This window comes from Oncorhynchus tshawytscha, linkage group LG16 (assembly GCF_018296145.1).
Source record: "Oncorhynchus tshawytscha isolate Ot180627B linkage group LG16, Otsh_v2.0, whole genome shotgun sequence".
In the NCBI taxonomy this organism is placed as follows: Eukaryota; Metazoa; Chordata; class Actinopteri; order Salmoniformes; family Salmonidae; genus Oncorhynchus; species Oncorhynchus tshawytscha.
The window spans coordinates 69,778,349-69,798,468 of NC_056444.1; the positions used below are offsets into that span (position 1 = coordinate 69,778,349).

General features: G+C 41.8%; 1 protein-coding gene across 1 annotated transcript; it reads left to right on the forward strand.

Moving 5' to 3' along the window:
* The first annotated feature begins 378 nt into the window (after positions 1–378).
* On the forward strand, positions 379–12,625 carry LOC112216257 (cysteine/serine-rich nuclear protein 2). The gene is made up of 5 exons (XM_024376107.2): positions 379–1,102; positions 4,543–4,715; positions 5,935–6,197; positions 6,472–6,768; positions 9,134–12,625. Exons 2-5 carry the CDS (start codon positions 4,556–4,558, stop codon positions 10,124–10,126), a joined length of 1,713 nt encoding a protein of 570 aa, XP_024231875.1. The 5' UTR covers positions 379–1,102; positions 4,543–4,555; the 3' UTR covers positions 10,127–12,625.
* The last annotated feature ends 7,495 nt before the right edge of the window (positions 12,626–20,120 follow it).

A 20,120-nucleotide genomic window follows, 5' to 3' on the forward strand; every position in this document is an offset into this window, starting at 1 on the left:
CTGTCCTTGGACACCTTGTTCGGCACAATAGCTGGATAAGTATAACCCCTTGCCAGAAATACTCCTATTCATACGTTGTTTTATGTGCATTTGGTAACCATGATGGTTGCTATGGTCTTTTTGGTACGAGGGAACACCTAGAGAGGAATGTGTGAAAGAAACATACGCGTTATATAACTCCAAAACGATGATTTAAAATATAACCAAGTCATTCGTGTAATCTAAAATTGTTTTATTGTTTATCATTATTACTAGAATAATGATTTAAAACTTGGTTATCCAACGCATGATCGCCAAGAATGGACAAAGGGATCATTAGGACTACACTTCCCAGGATACGTGGTGCATGGTCTGTTTGTGATGTCACAATGAGTATATATGGCTACACGGTGGCGTTCTTTATTCTATTGTTACATTGTAACAAACCGGGGCAGAGGCGAGGAAAAGGAGGACGTCAATCGGATAAAATTCTGTAACATTTTGACATTTCTGTACCAAATAAGGCGAGGGGGGATAACGGCCATTATACTTGAAGAAAAACGACGTTGGGCCGGTTGAAACCGCTCTTGAAAAGAAAGGATAAACGAATACAGATGTCAGCGGATGCTCTTCCAATGCAAGCATTTAAAGGCTCAAACCTGGAAGATAAGGCATCCGGCAGTTATCTCCCTTTTTTTTTTTTTTTTTTTTACAACTTAGCAGAAAATAATGTCAATAGCCTAATAAATGTTAACTAAACTTGACGTCCTTCTTTCCCACCGTCTGCCCCGGCTATACAGGATTGCTACGTCAAAGTTAAATGGAACATACACTCCTGGAAGCGACCATAAATACATTTCCTTTATGTAGTCCAATATCTGCTTGAAGTCGGTGTAGCCTACAAATGCAGAAATAAGCATTCATGCTGAACAAATTAACAGTTGTACTTAAAAACAATCGTTAGCCTAACATTAAATCTCGAAAGAAAGAAGCTAAGACTGTCAGGGAAAAATATTTGGAAAAAATCTAAAATAGGGCGTTACAAGATCCATGAACAATCCTCCGTGAATAAAAGGAACGTTCAGCAGTTGATCGGGAGAAGAGGATCCTTTTTCTGCTTAAGGTAAGGAAGGCACTTGGGTTTAACGTTTCATGAGCCTGGACAATTTGCCATTGTATGTTAGTGATGGGGGTGAGGTGGTATGCTGGAGAGACGGGGTCTTTAGAGGCTCCTATGTCTGACAATTAGATTTAGCTACATTATTTCCTACTGCACCCAGCCTGTCGAGCGTCAGTCCATTTACAAAATATAGATTGTTGTCGTTTTCGGCACTCAGACGTTTTTAAGGTTTGTTATCAGCACGTAGTAGACTGGGTATCTTTAGGACGCTCCTACAAATTATATTGCACGCAGTCAGGAATTTTGGAAACAAGGCACAGTCTCACAGTTTCTGCAGTAGCCTACCAAACAATATGCCTATAGGCTAGTCTTCTTTTACTCTTATAATTGTAGAAGATTGAGTCTAGCCGTTGCACATTATTGTCATTCCCGATACTAGAATAGTCTATGCTACTTTAATTTGGTTCAATTGGATTAGGTCATCATCATGAGATGTGTCAGTTATTTTTTTCTGATCGCCATGACTGCAACCTGGTGGTTTAATGCCAGGCTAAATAATGTACAGATGTATCGAACAGCTTTTGTTTTATTAGGCCTACCAGCTAGCTCACAGTATGAAAACCAAGGCCTGATACATTGTTCTCTGTATGTAATAGGCTAGCCATTAACTGATGTTGGCTGTCTGGCCACCCTCTTGGTTGTGATTAACCTGCATGGTTGTAATTGTATCAGTCAAATCTTTTTGTGACGTTTGCAATAACCACAGGATGTTTTGTGTAGGAGATTGGTGCTGCCTCCTGTAAGGTAATTCTGTGACCGGCAATACGTAACGTGTAATATCCATATAACAATTTTCCACTGTAAAAGACAAATGGAGACACATTTACTTGCAATGCAATCTCTATATGTAGTAATGAATGGGCTAGCTTCCACTAAAACTTCAACAGAGAAGCGATTCGTTGCAGTCCAGCATTTTCCATAGGGCCATAAAATCACATCTGAATTCTAACGGTTGGTTTTAACCTCATGGGATGGGATGCTATTTCTATGATAGTGAAGATCATTGAAACCATGAAAGGGTCACAAAGATGTATAGAGGGAGTCTGTTCAAATGTCTCAGCATGGCCTTATTTGACACTCTGCTGTTGCCAGAGCCACCCCCTGTCCCTGGCATCAAAATTCTCTGCTATTGAAGGGGCCCGCTATGTTTTATAGGAAAAGCTAAAGGGACATAAGGCTGCCTATCTAGAGAACAGCTAGTTTGTCTTGTTCATGTAAACCTCTAGTTAGCTGCTTTCCTAGTTGCCATGGTGATTATTTTCCAGACTCACTGATTTGGAAGCAGGATTTTCATGAGGGAGAGAGTGATGGGGGTAAGAATACAGATAAAAGGAGTGTGAGACCACACCAAAAACTTGATGTCACTCTGTTGTGGTATGAGGAATCATTCCACGGCCCAGAGACGTGCTCTGGGGATTCTTCTTAATCTACTGTAGGCTATTTAGAATGTACTTACAACCTTGCAGATCCAGATTTGATTTAATTAACATATGTTTATAAACAGTTACAGTGAGATTTATATATTTTGTTATTCAGATAGCGTCATAGGATGTACAGTTGAAGTCGGAAGTTTATATACACCTTAGCCAAGTACATTTAAACTCAGTTTTTCACAATTCCTCACATTTAATCCTAGTAAAAATTCCCTGTCTTAGGTCAGTTAGGATCACCACTTCATTTTAAGAATGTGAAATGTTAGAATAATAGTAGAGTGATTTATTTCTTTCATCACATTCCCAGTGGGTCAGAAGTTTAAATGCACTCAATCAGTATTTGGTAGCATTGCCTTAAATTTTTTTAACTTGGGTCATATGTTTCAGGTAGCCTTCCACAAGCTTCCCACAATAAGTTGGGTGAATTGTGTCCCATTCCTCCTGACAGAGCTGGTGTAACTGAGTCAGGGTTGTAGACCTCCTTGCTCGCACACGCTTTTTCAGTTCTGCCCACAAATTTTCTATAGGATTGAGGTCAGGGCTTTGTGATGGCCACTCCAATACATTGACTTTGTTGTCCTTAAGCCATTTTGCCACAACTTGGAAGTATACTTGGGGTCATTGTCCATTTGAAGACCCATTTGTGACCAAGCTTTAACTTCCCAACTGTCTTGAGATGTTCCTTCAATATCCACATAATTTTCCTGCCTCATGATGCAATCTATTTTGTGAAGTGCACCAGTCCCTTCTGCAGCAAAGCACCCCCACAACATGATGCTGCCACCCCTGTGCTTCACGGTTGGGATGGTGATCTCCGGCTTGCAAGCCTCCCCCTTTTCCTCCAAACATAGCGATGGTCATAATGGCCAAACAGTTCTACTTTTGTTTCATCAGACCAGAGGACATTTCTCCAAAAAGTACGATCTTTGTCCCCATATGCAGTTGCAAACTGTAGTCTGGCTTTTTTCATGGCAGTTTTGGAGCAGTGGCTTCTTCCTTGCTGAGGAGCCTTTCAGATTATGTCGATATAGGACTCGTTTTAATGTGGATATAGATACTTTTGTACCTGTTTCCTCCAGCATCTTCACAAGGTCGTTTACTGTTGTTCTGGGATTGATTTGCACCTTTCGCACCAAAGTACCTTCATTTCTAGGAGACAGAAGGCATCTCCTTCCTGAGCAGTATGAGGGCTGCATGGTCCCATGGTGTTTATACTTGCGTACTACTGTTTGTACAGATGCACCTGGTACCTTCAGGCATTTGGAAATTGCTCCCAAGGATGAACCAGACTTGTGGAGGTCTACGATATTTTTTCTGAGGTCTTGGCTGATTTCTTTTGATTTTCCCATGATAAGCCAAGAGGCACTGAGTTTGAAGGTAGGCCTTGAAATACATCCACAGGTACACCTCCAATTGACTCAAATGATGTCAATTAGCCAATAAGAAGCTTCTAAAGTCATGACATCATTTTCTGGAATTTTCCAAGCTGATTAAAAGCACAGTCAACTTAGTGTATGTAAACTTCTGACCCACTAGAATTGTGATACAGTGAAATAATCTGTCTAAACAATTGTTGGAAAAATTACTTGTGTCATGCACAAAGTAGATGTTTTAACCGACTTGCCAAAACTGTAGTTTATTAACACGAAATTTGTGGAGTGGTTGAAAAACGAGTTTTAATGACTCCAACCTAAGTGTATGTAAATTTTCGACTTCAACTGTATGTATTATTATTATGCCTACTGTCTAATTCTCAAATGCCTTGGCTTGATGAAAGTCTTATGTTATATGCCTTACTCACCTTCGCTATTGTATTCATGAAGTCTTTCCAATGGTGTACCTACTCATGTGCCAGACTGATACACACTCGCTCTCTCTCTTTTTCTCTCTTTGTGACGACTGCCAACCTCCTGTCTCTGACCATAAGTTTGTCTGTCTCTCCACCTTCAGACGCCAAGTTTCCATGGAGGCAGTTTCGTCTCTCAGCCTCAAGCGAAGATTCGAGGAGGTGGACAGTGGCTCTCCATACTCTACGCCCAAGGACTCAGACGATGATATCTCCAGCAGTGACAGCGCTGACAGCTGTGATAGCCTCAACCCCCCCTCCAGTACTGCACTCATACGTAAGGGCTAGGCTACGGTAAAACTTGCAGTACTTGTTGGCTAAGTTACTCAAATCAAATCAAATTTTATTTGTCACATACACATGGTTAGCAGATGTTAATGCGAGTGTAGCGAAATGCTTGTGCTTCTAGTTCCAACAATGCAGTAATAACGAGCAAGTAATCTAACTAACAATTCCAAAAAAAAACTACTGTCTTATACACAGTGTAAGGGGATAAAGATTATGTACATAAGGATATATGAATGAGTGATGGTACAGAGCAGCATAGGCAAGATACAGTAGATGATATCGAGTACAGTATATACATATGAGATAAGTATGTAAACCAAGTGGCATAGTTAAAGTGGCTAGTGATACATGTATTACATAAGGATGCAGTCGATGATATAGAGTACAGTATCAACGTATGCATATGAGATGAACAATGTAGGGTAAGTAACATTATATAAGGTAGCATTGTTTAAAGTGGCTAGTGATATATTTACATAATTTCCCATCAATTCCCATGATTAAAGTGGCTGGAGTAGAGTCAGTGTCATTGACAGTGTGTTGGCAGTAGCCACTCAATGTTAGTGGTGGCTGTTTAACAGTCTGATGGCCTTGAGATAGAAGCTGTTTTTCAGTCTCTCGGTCCCAGCTTTGATGCACCTGTACTGACCTCGCCTTCTGGATGACAGCGGGGTGAACAGGCAGTGGCTCGGGTGGTTGATGTCCTTGATGATCTTTATGGCCTTCCTGTAGCATCGGGTGGTGTAGGTGTCCTGGAGGGCAGGTAGTTTGCCCCCGGTGATGCGTTGTGCAGACCTCACTACCCTCTGGAGAGCCTTACGGTTGAGGGCGGTGCAGTTGCCATACCAGGCGGTGATACAGCCCGCCAGGATGCTCTCGATTGTGCATCTGTAGAAGTTTGTGAGTGCTTTTGGTGACAAGCCGAATTTCTTCAGCCTCCTGAGGTTGAAGAGGCGCTGCTGCGCCTTCCTCACGATGCTGTCTGTGTGAGCCAAAGACTTGTAGGCCAATGTAGGCCTACTGACTGCACTAGGCAAATAGTTAGCAAAATGAAAAGTGAATTTCAAGTCCAGCTAAAATAGGCTTGGTGTTAAAGTGTATGGTGGAATATTACTCTATAATAACCCTTATACTATCTGTGGTTATAACCTGTTTATGGAAACTAGTCATCCACCCTTACCCTTTTCTCCTCCTCCTTCCCTACCCAGCGACCTCCATCCTAAGACGTCACAAGCCCTCTCCAGGCCGGAAGCGGGTGCGGTTTGATGTGGTGACGGTATACTACTTCCCCAGGCAGCAGGGCTTCACCAGCGTGCCCAGCCAGGGAGGCAGTTCCCTGGGCATGGCTCGCCACCACTGCTCCATCCGCAGCTACACCCTGGGAGAGTTTGCCTGCGAGCAGGAGACCAGTCACCGCCACGCCCTGCGCCAACACCTCCGCCAGGAGAAGCTCAACGCTCGCAAGATGAAGGTGAGGTCAAACATGGATATTTAATTACATTTTAATGGACCTCCTTGGGTTTAAATGAGAAATCCCTGTTCAGATTAGAATCATAATTTGGATGCATGCACATTTAACTTTACAATTGCATAAATCATGTGTTGATATCAATGGAAGATTTGGACTAAAACTTGAGTTATGTGCATGCATCCACAGTCAGAATTCCATCCTTAGTGAGCTTTGTATGTGTGATTGTTTGTCTTAATGTTCTGTATGTATTCTGTATTCACCCCATCACCTCCAGCTGACACGTAATGGTACGGTGGAGTGTGCCCAGGCTGACCTGCTGACCCTCGACAATGTATCAGACGATGACCTTGACGTGGAGGGGGTGGAGGTGGATGACTGCTTCTTCCTGCAGCCACTGCCCACCAAACGGCGCCGCGCTCTCCTCAGGGCTTCTGGTAATGCCCGCATAGATGCCCGGGAGAAGGCTGAGCTTCGGACCATCAGGCTGTCCAGGGAGGAGTGTGGCTGTGACTGTCGTTTCTACTGTGACCCCCGCCACTGTGGCTGCAGCCAGGCTGGCATCAAGTGCCAGGTGTGTGTTTGTGCGTGAGATGTATTTGTACAGCACTCAGTACAGATTAGGATTGAATATTTTGCCAGTATTTGACATGTTCCATCCTGAAAATAAATCACTTTTCTCCTGGGTAACCTGGTATTTTCCTGCCCAAACCGGAATTGTAATTTTAAAGCATATAAATATGTCTGGATTTGATTAAAGTTTTGATCTGCATAAAAATTCAAGCCTGTTGCTACCTCAGCCTGAGGAGACATATATTAAAGACATTTATGAGCCCATGCCCAAATTAAGTTGCCGTTATCCAATACATAGCCTATGATATACCCTATAGGCTACCGCACATTACGCACAAGTCAGAAAAACATAAAAGCCCATAGATGTAGTGATGCTATCTTGGGTAAATAAATGAAACATGCTCCAGTAGGCTAATCTTTTTGAGTGTGGACTGTATTACTGTATTATACTGTATTATATGGACTGGAATGACACACTTCCTTCAAACCGTGAAGCTGGGAGAGAACATGCCATGCTGGTGCAGGACATGTGGACTACAAAGTTATAATTGTAGGCTAGCGAATTAGATTTTAATTTGGAAATACAATAGGACAAATTTACATTTTTATAATTAATAGGTTGACTCAATCTTGGTTTCATCATGCTAGAGAACTCCAAGTGGGCTGTCATGTGCCTTTTACTGAGGAGTGGCTATACCATAATGGCCTGATTAGTGGAGTTCTGCAGAAATAGGAGAATCATCCAAAAGGACAACCATCTATCTCCACAGAGGAACTCTGGAGCTCTTTCAGAGTGACCCCCTATTGCTCAGTCTGTACAGGCAGCCACCTCTAGGAAGAGTCTTGGTGGTTCCAAACTAATTCCATTTAAGAATGATGGAGCCACTGTGTTCTTGGGGTGGCACAGTGGCCTAAGGCACTGCATTTCAGTGCCATCAGAGATTCTGGGTTCGAGTCCAGGCTCTGTCGCAGCTGGCCGCGACTGCCGCACAATTGGCCCAGCGTCTTCCGGGTTAGGGAGGGTTTGGCCGGTAGGGATATCCTTGTCCCATCGCGCACTAGCGACTCCTGTGGCGAGCCGGGCGCAGTGCACGCTCATCAGGTCGCCAGGTGTACGGTGTTTCCTCAGACACATTATGCCGGCTGGCTTCCGGGTTGGATGGGCATTGTGTCAAGAAGCAGTGCGGCTTTGTTGGGTTGTGTTTCGGAGGATGCATGGCTCTCGACCTTCACCTCTCCCGAGTCCGTACGGGAGTTGCAGCGACGGGACAAGACTGTAACTACCAATTGGATACCATGAAATTGGGGAGAAAAAAGTTTTACCAAATAGGACTGTCTTCTGTATACCACCCCTACCATGTCACAACACAACTGATTGGCTCAAATGCATTAATAAAGAAAGAAATTCCACAAATTAACTTTTAACAAGGCGCACCTGTTAGTTGAAATGCATTCCATGTGACTACCTCATGAAGCTGTTTGAGAGATTGCCTTCATGATAGCTTTGCATACTCTTGGCAAAGGGTGGCTACTTTGAAGAATGTAAAACATACAATATATTTAGATTTAACACTTTTTTTGGTTATTACATGACTATACCATGTAGAAAATGGTAACATTTAAGAAAACCCTTGAATGAGTAGGTGTGTCCAAACTTTTGACTGGTTACTGTATATACATATCAATCTTGAACATGATGATCTGTTTTGGATACAATTTGAATGGAAGTGATTGAGACAGAAAGACTGCGAGAGAGTGCTCACAATGACATTTGTGTGATAGGCTGTTTTATAACTGCAGCTGCAATTAATTTACAAAAAATCTTTACGTTAAAAATAAGGTTATCCCGAATGCTAGATGGAGATGTGTAAATTTGACACGCATTCAGTTGTTATATTTCTGTAGCATAGGCTATGCTGCAGCAAATGTAGGCCTACCTCACAATATTGTTTTTACCATGATGAGATTGATGATACATATATTGTGAAGTGCGCTCCATACTGAGATGCGCTGTCTGTCCCCACCCTGAGCGTTGATGATTGATCATGCAGATAGCAGAGAGGTGGCCCTAGAGATGCCACATTTAGACATCACATATAATTTAACAGTTCCATTTCATGTCATGCTGTTCATAGAAATAATGTATTAGAATTTCCCGGTTTCTCACAGTTATTTATCCCGGGAAAAGGGAGTAGGTTTGGGTGGGAAATCTTGGTATGCTGGTTCCTGCTTTTCAACCCTAGTACAGATGGCAGCATTAGTATTAAGATGAACAGGAAATCAATGCCTTACAGACATATAATATTCAGTAAAATACACTATAACTGCGTATATTCTCTCTATTTCCACATATGTTCTCTTCCCAGGTGGACAGGATGTCTTTCCCCTGTGGCTGCTCTCGGGACGGCTGTAGGAACTCGGCGGGCCGCATCGAATTCAATCCTCTGCGCGTGCGAACACACTACCTGCACACCATCATGAAGCTGGACCTGGAGAAGAGGAGGCTGTTGGGGCAGCGGTCGGGTGTTGGGGAGCAGTATGAGTCTGACCTGCTCTCCTCCCCCTCCTCCACCAGGCCTCCCTCCCCAGACCCTGACCTGTCCACAGGGGCCCATGGCCTGGACTCTGAGTTAGAGACAGAGGAGAGAGAGGTCCAGATGGTCCTGGAGGCTCAGGACCTCCTGACTGAGCAGGCCTGCCTGGAGCGGGAGAACGAGATCGCCGTGCTCCACCTGCAAAGTGCCGAGGAGCAGGAGAGGATGAGGGAGGAAGAGGAAGAGGAGGAGGCGCAGAGGGGCAGGGGGGGAGCAGGTAGCCTGGGGGAGCAGGCTCTGTGCCTCCTGCCTGGGGCCCTGCAGGGGGAGCTGTCTGGGGAGCATGGGGTGGGGGTTGGGATGGAGGGGGTCCCTATCTCCCTCCTCCAGGGCCCATTCCCCACTGGGGCTACCCTGCTCTGTATCACAGAGAACCAGGAGGGAAATTGGGAGGGGGAAGGGGACAACCCTCGTGGTGGCCTCAAAGACCCGGCCTCCTCCCTGCTATACTACCAGTTAGGTCCCATGGAGAACGAGCCGTTTGAGGAGTCTCAGCCTGTGGAGGAGGAGGAGGAGGAGTGTGTAGATAAAGAACCAGGGGGAGGAGAGGAGCAAGAGAGGGTGGAGCATAGAGGTATTACCTGCGGGCAGGATGAGGGCGAGTTTTCGCCTCCGGTGGCTCTGTGCTCAGAGAATGGTGTGGGGGCTGAGGAGGCTAAGGAGGTACCATTCAGCCCCCAGCAGAGCTCCTCAGAAGGGCAGTGTCAGGAAGTGGCCTGTCTGGCCACAGGAGATATGTACCCACCACTGCCCCCTGAGGTGTAGTACTAGCACCTCTGCAGATGTTTTGCACATTAGCTTTATTTTGAGCTGAATAAAGCCTACACTACATGGATAGACAGTGTAGTTATCAAAAATGAGTATGATGTTACAAGGTTAGAATTCCTAATAATAACCATCATTACTACGATAATCGATTTGAAAAAAATGAGCAGTTCCATTAAAAACTAAAGTAAAGGAGGGAAAGTCATCCTGAAAGCACACACAGATCTTTCCCTGCAGCAGTACTGTCGTTTCAGTTATATGTCAATGAAATGCTCTTATTTTAAAGGGGTGGAGATCATGGGACCTGTCCCAAATGGCACCCTTTTCCCTTTTATAGTGCACTACTTTAGACCGTGCCCATAGGGCTCTGATCAAAAGTAGTGCACTACGTAGGGAATATGGTGCCATTTGGCAGCCATTTTGGCCTTAACGAAAGAAATGACATGTTTGTGTGGGAGGTGTAATTGAGTCATTGAGAACTAAGTTGTGTTGTTTTTAGTTCCCGGCACCACAAAGAGACAATGTGGTGGTGTGATCATTAACATTGGCTCTGGGCCTTTTCATTTAAAAAATGTTTTTAACCTTTACAATGACAGCTTACCGGGGAACAGTGGGTTCCTGCCTGGGTCAGGGGCAGACCTTGTCAACTCGGGGATTCGATCCAGCAACCTTTTGGTTACTGGCCCAACGCTCTAACCACTAGGCTACCTGCCGCTCCTCAAGGGAGCATTTCAGAATCATTCAGTGGATTCGAGTGGCTTGATTAAACAAGGGAAAGGGGGATACCTAGTCAGTTGTACAACTGAAAGGAGGTGGGGTTAAGAAGAATATGTGCCCTGTTCTATACTGTAGACCGATAAAATAAACAACAGTTGTCTTAAAAAAGTGTGAGTATTTAGTGAGCATTGTAAACGTCACGTTAGTCTGGTATACTTCTTACAGCTGTTTGTTTTGAAGCCAAATTAGGGCCACTGGTAGTATCTATTCCCCACCTCCCCCTCTGACTGAGAATAGACCTAAAAAACAATCCTGGATATACTTGTTTTTGGTGTACTGTATAAGAGTTTGCAATGGGCAAGGCAGAGCTGAAAGAGCTGCTTGTATGATCTATATGCACTTTGTGGTCAATTAGCATAGGCACAGGGTAATATGGGCCCCTTTCTGCATTGGGGCAAAATGGTAAAACATTTGTTAAAATCAGAAGGTTTGCACCGGCTTCTCTTTCTAAATAGCGTCTCTCCGGGTATACCTATCTTAGACCTCTCACGCAAGCACAGTTTATTTATTAAAAGACAGTTGACCTATAATAGTGACCATTACAATGTTATAGTGATATATTACACTTCGTCTTTGTAAAATTGTGATGCTGTTGATATTGAGCGCAAGAAGTCTTTGATCTCTGTTTTATGCACGACTGAAAGAAACCTGTCTTTGTTTTTAGTTAGCATGTCAGATCATCGTACAGGTGGTCAGAGTCCATGTGAGGATGGGACAGAATAGACCTCATATAATGAGTCTGTAGGGGCAAAGCTCTACACTGTAAAAACAAATCTAGTTCTTTCAACTAATTATTATTAAGTAACTGGTTCCACAGCTGTTTTTGTGTTTACCTTTTGTGCCAAGTGGTACCTGAACCCCAACAAATGTAATATACAACAAATTGTATGTTAAAAGCACGTAGCGCTTTTATCATACAATATTTTCAATTGACATATTTGACACAAGTTGAAATACATGATTATATTGTGCATGTTCATTCATACAGTAATTAATATTCAACATGGCCTCAGCTGGGGTTGAAAATTACAACCTCTTGGTGCACGGAATTATAATCTACCTGCTACACCACCTTGTCTGTCACAATGACTGATGTTTTGCTACACCTTGCACTTCAAAGTAAATCTCAGTTTGAATCTAAATGTACACTCAATAAAAACCTGTGTTTATTATAGTGATTATGCAGTAATATTAAAACAGAGTAATATACCGCACCAGCATTAGACAACTATACAGAAAAAAATAAAATTGTTGAAATAACTAAATCAAAATGGTGAGAGATTAACTGATAATTGACATAGATATGGTGGTGTAGCAGGGAGATCGGATTATCATGATCCAAGAGGTTGTGAGTTCAAATCTCAGGTGAGGACATATTGAATAATTTATTTATAAATGAACATGCATAATGTCAAATATGTACATTGAAAACATTGTATGTGAAAAGTACTGTGTGTGTGTAACCAGTTGCACAGATGTTTTTAGTTAACATGCCCAAGTAACAATTTATAGTTGAATGAACAAATGAGAGTTGAGCCAACACATTTTAAATGGACAGAATGTTTTGCCCAGGTTTTCTTTAAGTTTGGGCCAACATTTTTTTTTAGTTCCTGTAACACTTGGACTAAAAAAAGTTGAGTAAACAAAAGAACGGCTATGGAACCAGTTACAGTTGAAGTCAGAAGTTTACATACACTTAGGTTGGAGTCATTAAAACTCATTTTTTCAACCACTCCACAAATTTCTTGTAAACAAACTATAGTTTTGGCAAGTTGGTTAGGATAACTACTTTGTGCATGACACAAGTAATTTTTCCAACAATTGTTTACAGACAGATTATTTCACTTATAATTCACTGTATCACAATTCCGGTGGGTCAGAAGTTTACATACACTAAGTTGACTGTGCCTTTAAACAGCTAGTTAAATTCCAGAAAATTATGTCATGGCTTTAGAAGGCCAATTGACATAATTTGAGTCAATTGGAGGTGTACCTGTGGATCTATTTCAAGGCCTACCTTAAAACTCAGTGCCTCTTTGCTTGACATCATGGGAAAATCAAAAGAAATCAGCCAAGACCTCAGAAAAAATATTGTAGACCTCCACAAGTCTGGTTCATCCTTGGGAGCCATTTCCAAATGTCTGAAGGTACCACGTTCATCTGTACAAACAATCGTACGCAAGTATAAACACCACGGGACCACGCAGCCGTCATACCGCTCAGGAAGGAGATGTGTTCTGTCTCCTAGAGATGAACGTACTTTTGTGCGAAAGGTGCAAATCAATCCCAGAACAACAGCAAAGGACCTTGTGAAGATGCTGGAGGAAACAGGTACGAAAGTATCTATATCCACAGGAAAATTAGTCCTATATCGACATAACCTGAAAGGCCGCTCAGCAAGGAAAAAGCCACTGCTCCAAAACCGCCATTAAAAAAAGCCAGACTACAGTTTGCAACTGCATTTGGGGACAAAGATCGTACTTTTTGGAGAAATGTCCTCTGGTCTGATGAAACAAAAGTAGACCTGTTTGGCCATAATGACCATCATTATGTTTGGAGGAAAAAGGGGGAGGCTTGCAAGCTGAAGAACACCATGCCAACCGTGAAGCACAGGGGTGGCAGCATCATGTTGTGAGGGTGCTTTGCTGCAGGAGGGACTGGTGCACTTCACAAAATAGATGGCATCATGAGGGAGGAACATTATGTGGATATATTGAAACAACATCTCAAGACATCAGTCAGGAAGTTAAAGCTTGGTCGCAAATGGGTCTTCCAAATGGACAATGACCCCAAGCATACTTCCAAATTTAAGGCAAAATGGCTTAAGGACAACCAAGTCAAGGTATTGGAGTGGCAATCACAAAGCCCTGACCTCAATCCTATAGAACATTTGTGGGCAGAACTGAAAAAGCGTGGGCGAGCAAGAAGGCCTACAAACCTGACTCATTTACACCAACTCTGTCAGGAGGAATGGGCCAAAATTCACCCAACTTATTGTGGGAAGCTTGTGGAAGGCTACCCAAAATGTTTGACCCAAGTTAAACAATTTAAAGGCAATGCTATCAAATACTAATTGAGTGCATGTAAACTTCTGACCCACTGGGAATGTGATGAAATAAATAAAAGCTGAATGTATCATTCTATACTATTATTCTGACATTTCACAATCTTAAAATAAAGTGGTGATCCTAACTGACCTGAGACAGGGAATTTTTACTAGGATTAAATGTCAGGAATTGTGAAAAACTGAGTTTAAATGTATTTGTTTGTATGTAAACTTCTTACTTCAACTGTCCTTAGTAATAATTAGTTGAAACAACTAGATCTTTTTTTACAGAGTAGGATGAAACACAGCTATGAAACACAGCTATTTTACGTCATAAGATGTCATTTAAAAAATATAATTTTAAAGAGTCAAAAGAAAAGGAAAGTCTGAGGTGTTTGAAGTATTATTACAGAATAATAATGTAAAGAGGATATGACAAAACCCGAATTGTAGAAGTTTTGTTGAGTGTGTATGTGTGTTTGTTTGAGTGTGTGTGCGTGTGTGTTGGGGGCCTGGGAGTGGGGTATGCATATGAGTAGTCATATTATTTCCTAAAAGGTGCTGTTCTTATAGGTTTACAATAATTTAAAAAATCCTGCCATTACACAAAATATTACTTTGAGGACTAAGTGTATCTGGATGGACATTGAATCATGGACGTTTCCGATTGAAAGTTTGAAATCCACAGAAAATGCATTTTAATCAACCGTTTCTGTGGTGAGGGAAGCATTACTTTAAGGCGTCTGAGAGAATTATGGAATGACATACTGTACATGTCAGTATATATAATCACAATCCTATAACATTTTATTTTATTTTAAATGTATTTTTATGTTGTGTCTGTTTGTACTGACCTATGTATGTGAGTGTGCCGACACATCGTGCACATTGTCTTCATCCTTTCCTGATGTTGTGCTCCTTTAACTGATTATCTATTTTAAAGCTTGTTGCCATCTTGCCCAGTGTATCGTGTACACTCTTAGAAAAATAGGTGCTATCTAGAACCTGAACGGGTTCTTCAGCTGTCCCATAGGAGAACCCTTTGAATAACCATTTTGTTCTACATTGTTCTACATGGTACCAAAAAGTGTTCACCTATGGGGACAGCTGAAGAACCCGTTGGAACCCTTTTTTCTGTACATTATATGGGCCTAACTAACACAGGATGAGATGCTGTGCATGAGGGGTGTGATATTGTCTTAATAATATAATCATGTTTAAGAGTTGCACCAAAGCAGTGGTTTTCAACCGGATTTGTTGCTCTCATCATCCACCAATTTCTAGAAGATTTAATTGGAAACTTCAGCTCGGATTCATTCTGAAGAGACTTGTAGTGATCTTCTCAATCAAATAGATGTATTTTCCACCATTGCTTACCGTAACACAGTTCCGGCCTTTAAGGAATTGTTGAGTGAAACTGAATAGCTGCCTATTGTTGAGTCTTCATCTTTGGCTTCCTATGAATGGATGTAGGTATGGGACCACTGCACTAAATGAAATCCAACCCACTAATAATATGATTATTATGTTTGTCTGTGTGTGAGAGCAGAGGTACAGTATGTATGACTGAAAAGATTGACTGAGGTTTGGTTGGACTTCATCTCAAAGCTGTGATAATTACTCTTATGCTAACTGTTGCCTAAAGTGGACAAAACATTTTATACAAAAAATGTCAATTAAAAGATTTAAAAAAATATGACTCCTGTTTTTATATTATGAGGTTCTACATTTCTCTGTGACTCTTGATCATTGTGGGGTTAATATCACTCATTGTCTCTCCCAGGTGGCTTTCACTAATGCTGTGAAAGGGACAAAGTCATCAACATCTTCAAAAGCCAATCAGGTGGAACATTCACCAGTGATTTCACCCTCTACCTGGATAAGATCTAGGCTGAAAACTGCAGTGGCTGGACAGCACCAAACAGGACAGGTATGGGACACTGACCCTAATATACACTGAAATGCACATGATCTCTCCAGGGCCAAAGTGACACATGAATTTGGATAGCGGCATGGACGACCAATTCTATCCAACAATGTGTAGGTTCAAGCAAAGCCATTTTAGCATTATACTCACACTATACTGAATTAAAATATAAATGCAACATGCAACAATTTTCATTTTTTTTTTACTGAGTTACAGTTCGTAAGGAAATAAGTCAATTAAAATAAATAAATTAGGCAATAATCTATGGATTTCACATGACTGGGAATACAGATATGCATCTGTTAGTCACAGATACATTGAAAAAAGGGAATGGATCAAAAACAGTCCGCATCAGGTGTGACCACCATTTGACTCATGCAGAGTTGATCAATCAGTCTGTTGATTGGGGCCCGTGGACTGTTGTCCAACTCCTCTTTAATGGCTGTGCGGAGTTGCTGGATATTGATGGGAACTGGAACACGCTGTCGTACACTATGATCCAGAGCATCCCAAACATGCTCAGTGGGTGACATGTCAGGTGAGTATGCAGGCCATGGATGAACTGGGACATTTTCAGCTTCCAGGAATTGTGTACAGATCCTTGCAACATGGGGTCGTGCATTATTATGCTGAAACATGAGATGATGGCGGTGGATGAATGACACGACAATGGGCCTCAGGATCTCATCACGGTATCTCATTGCATTCAAATTGCCATGGATAAAATGCAATTGTGTTTGTCATCCGTAGCTTATAACTGCCTATACCATAAACCCACCGCCACCATGGGGCACTCAGTTCACAATGCTGACATCAGCAAACCACTCGCTCCACGACGCCATACACATGATCTGCAGTAGTGAGACCGGTTGGACTTCGTGACAAATTCTCTAAAACAACGTAGGAGGCGGCTTATAGTAGAGAAGTTATCATTATATTATCTGGCAACAGCTCTGGTGGACATTCATGCAGTCAGCATGCCAATTGCACGCTCCCTGAAAAAACATCTGTGGCATTGTGTTGTGGGACAAAACTGCACATTTTAGAGTGGCCTTTTATTGACCCCAGCACAAGGTGCACCTGTGTAATGATCATGCTGTTTAATCAGATTCTTGATATGCCACACCTGTCAGGTGGATATTTATCTTGGCAATGGAGAAATGCTCACTAACAGGAATGTAACCAATTTGTGCACAACATTTGAGAGATATAAGCTTTTTGTGCGTATGGAACATTTCTGGGATCTTTTATTTCAGCTTATGAAACATAGGACCAACAGTTTACATGTTGCATTTATATATTTGTTCCATGTAGTACCACCAGGACAAGTCATCATGGTAACCATGGGTTACTGTGTTATATTATATGGCCACTAGAGGGAAGAATTGAATCAGTTTTAAAGTGCTGCACCCCGGCTTGTACTGTACTGCAGCCTACTTCTATCTGCCCATGTCAAAGGCTGTCTATACATTTGTGTTGAACACAGCCCTTGGTTTTGAATGGACAAGCTTATGTCTATTTTAATTCTAACAAAAAGCATAGGGTCTCCCTAGTCTCGTTTTGTTTTGACTCCGTGATAAATCTGCACTGGTAGCAGATTATTCAAAGCCCTAACTTTTTCTCTGTTTATCAGCAGCATGTTCTCTGCTACACTGTGAAGCCACATCTCTTCCAAAGGTCTCCATTGCAATTTGATGGAGTACAAAAAACACTCGTCATATTGACACGGTCTACTGCAGCAGAGCCTCCAGAGTGATCCCTGTAGGGTATTTACACGTTAGACACAAACTGGGAGAACACCCTTCAGCCACCACCAGACCAAAGCCCTGGCTTAGTTTTTAAAACATTTATTTTTTTAATTGTTAAATTCCAACATACATACACCGATTGTTGTTGAAAAATAAGACACGTAACCTATAGCAACAAATACAAATTTCTCCATAACATTTTTAGTGTAAATAAAAACAATAAACCTAAACAAAAACAAAGGGACAACAACACACACAGAGTGGTTTGGGTTGTGCACATACTTTGAAGGAATCAGTTACTATATACAGTATCAGTCAAAAGTTTGTACACACCTACTCATTCAAGGGTTTCTCTTCATTGTTTTACTATTTTCTACACTGTAAAATAATAGTGAAGACATCAGAACTATGAAACAACACATATGGAATCATGTAGTAACCAAAAAAGTGTTCGATTCTTCAAATTAGCCACCCTTTGCCTTGATGACAGCTTTGCACACTCTTGGCATTCTCACAACTAGCTTCATGAGGTAGTCACCTGGAATGCATTTCAATTAACAGGTGTGCCTTGTTAAAAAGTAATTTGTGGAATTTCTTTCCATCTTCATGCATTTGAGCCAATCAGTTGGGTTGTGACAATGTAAGGGTGGTATACAGAAGATGGTCCTATTTGGTAAAACACCAAGTCTGTATTATGGCAAGAACAGCTCATATAAGCAAAGAGAAACGTCCATCATTACTTTAAGACATGAAGGTCAATGCGGAACATTTCAAGAACTTTGAAAGTTTCTTCAAGTGCAGTCGTAAAACCATCAAGCGCTATGATGAAACTGACTCTCATGAGGACCGCCACAGGAAAGGAATACCCAGAGTTAACTCTGCTGCAGAGGATAAGTTAATTTAGAGTTAACTGCACCTCGTCACCGGTCTACTAGCCGCCACCGATTCCTTTTCCCTTTACTGTTAGCTTAGTCTTATGAGTTGCACCTGTTCTTATGTTGTGTTTATGTTTTGGATCGGAGGTGTTATTGTGCTCCGGACCGTGTTACCCTGTGTTTTGGGTTGGTCAGTGTTTTCAGTCCTGTGTTTTGGGCATGACCATTTTGTGCCAGAATAAAGTGCATTTTTCCGTGAACCCTCTGCTCTCTGCACCTGATTCCTATCTTCCACTCCTAGTCATCCGTGACAGTTGGAGGTTCTTTCTGGAGCCATCTTAATGTTATAGCTTTTTTAGCCGCATTGAAAAGTATTTGTAACAAATAATGTTTTTTCCTTTCTAACACCATGTCCAACTTAGATCCAAAAATGGCTAACATTGGATCTCTGAGCATTTGAAAATCAAACACCTTATCAATCATATTGAAAACTGACACTCAAAAGCTATCTGATTTTTGACATTTCCCATGAATATGTAGATGGGTAGCCACCTCCTCTCCATACTCTCTCCAGCAACAACTTGATTGATTTGAACTCATTTTAGCTTAGAGTTCTGGAGAAGAAAAAAAATTCCACTGAAATTCCTTCCATTAATTTGCATTGTTAACTTTATGAACTTCAGAGAATATATCTAACCAGGTCTCTTCAATTATCTTGATTAAGTTTACCTTCCCACCTCTGTCTAAGAATAAATGTGTTATCTTGTTTAATGGCTGATAAAGCCCTGAATAGGTTATTTGTTGGTTTCTCAGCGTATTGATTCCCCTGAACTCTAGCTAAATATTGTTCTATGGCCGAGGGGATGCCTTGTAATGCCTCGTGCACAAGATGATAAGGCAGTTTTGCCCAATACTGTAAATGTCCTGGGGACTTTAAGTAGCACCCACCTAGCAGACCGGGTATGGTAACTGCTGGTGGTGAAGGAGACCAGACTACAGAGGGAGTTTACCCAAAATAGCTTTGTAGATGAAGACATACAAATGTAGCTTTCTGCGCATATAAAGTGAGGTCCAACCCACCATTTGGTACAAGGTGCAATGGTGGGTGAGTGACTTGGCATTTGTAATAAAGCGCAAGGATGCATGATAAGCAGAGTCCAATCTCTGTAAGCCATAGGAGGCTGCATGCATATACAACAAGCCACCATAATAAATTACAGAGGGAGAAGTGGCCTCAACAAGCTTCTTTCTAGCCATAAGCGGGAAGTAAGCCTTATTACGAAAATAAAAACCCAATTTCAATTTAAGCTTCCTCACAAGATTATCCATATGAACAACTTGTGGATGGATAATCTACCAGATGTGACAATGCTAACGTTCTCTGGTCAGAGTTCTAGCTCTGGTAAAGGTCATGTATTTAGTTTTTGTACATTCTAGAACCGTTTGAGACCATAAAGGGAGGCCTGCAGTGACAGAACAGCAGTCTGGAGCTCTTCAACAGCCTGAACCAGAGAAGGAGTACATTATCATCTGCATATATCATCTGCATATAGATGGAACTTTGCTGGTTGCATCCCATATCCCAAATCATTAATACAATTTGAGAACAACACAGGATTTC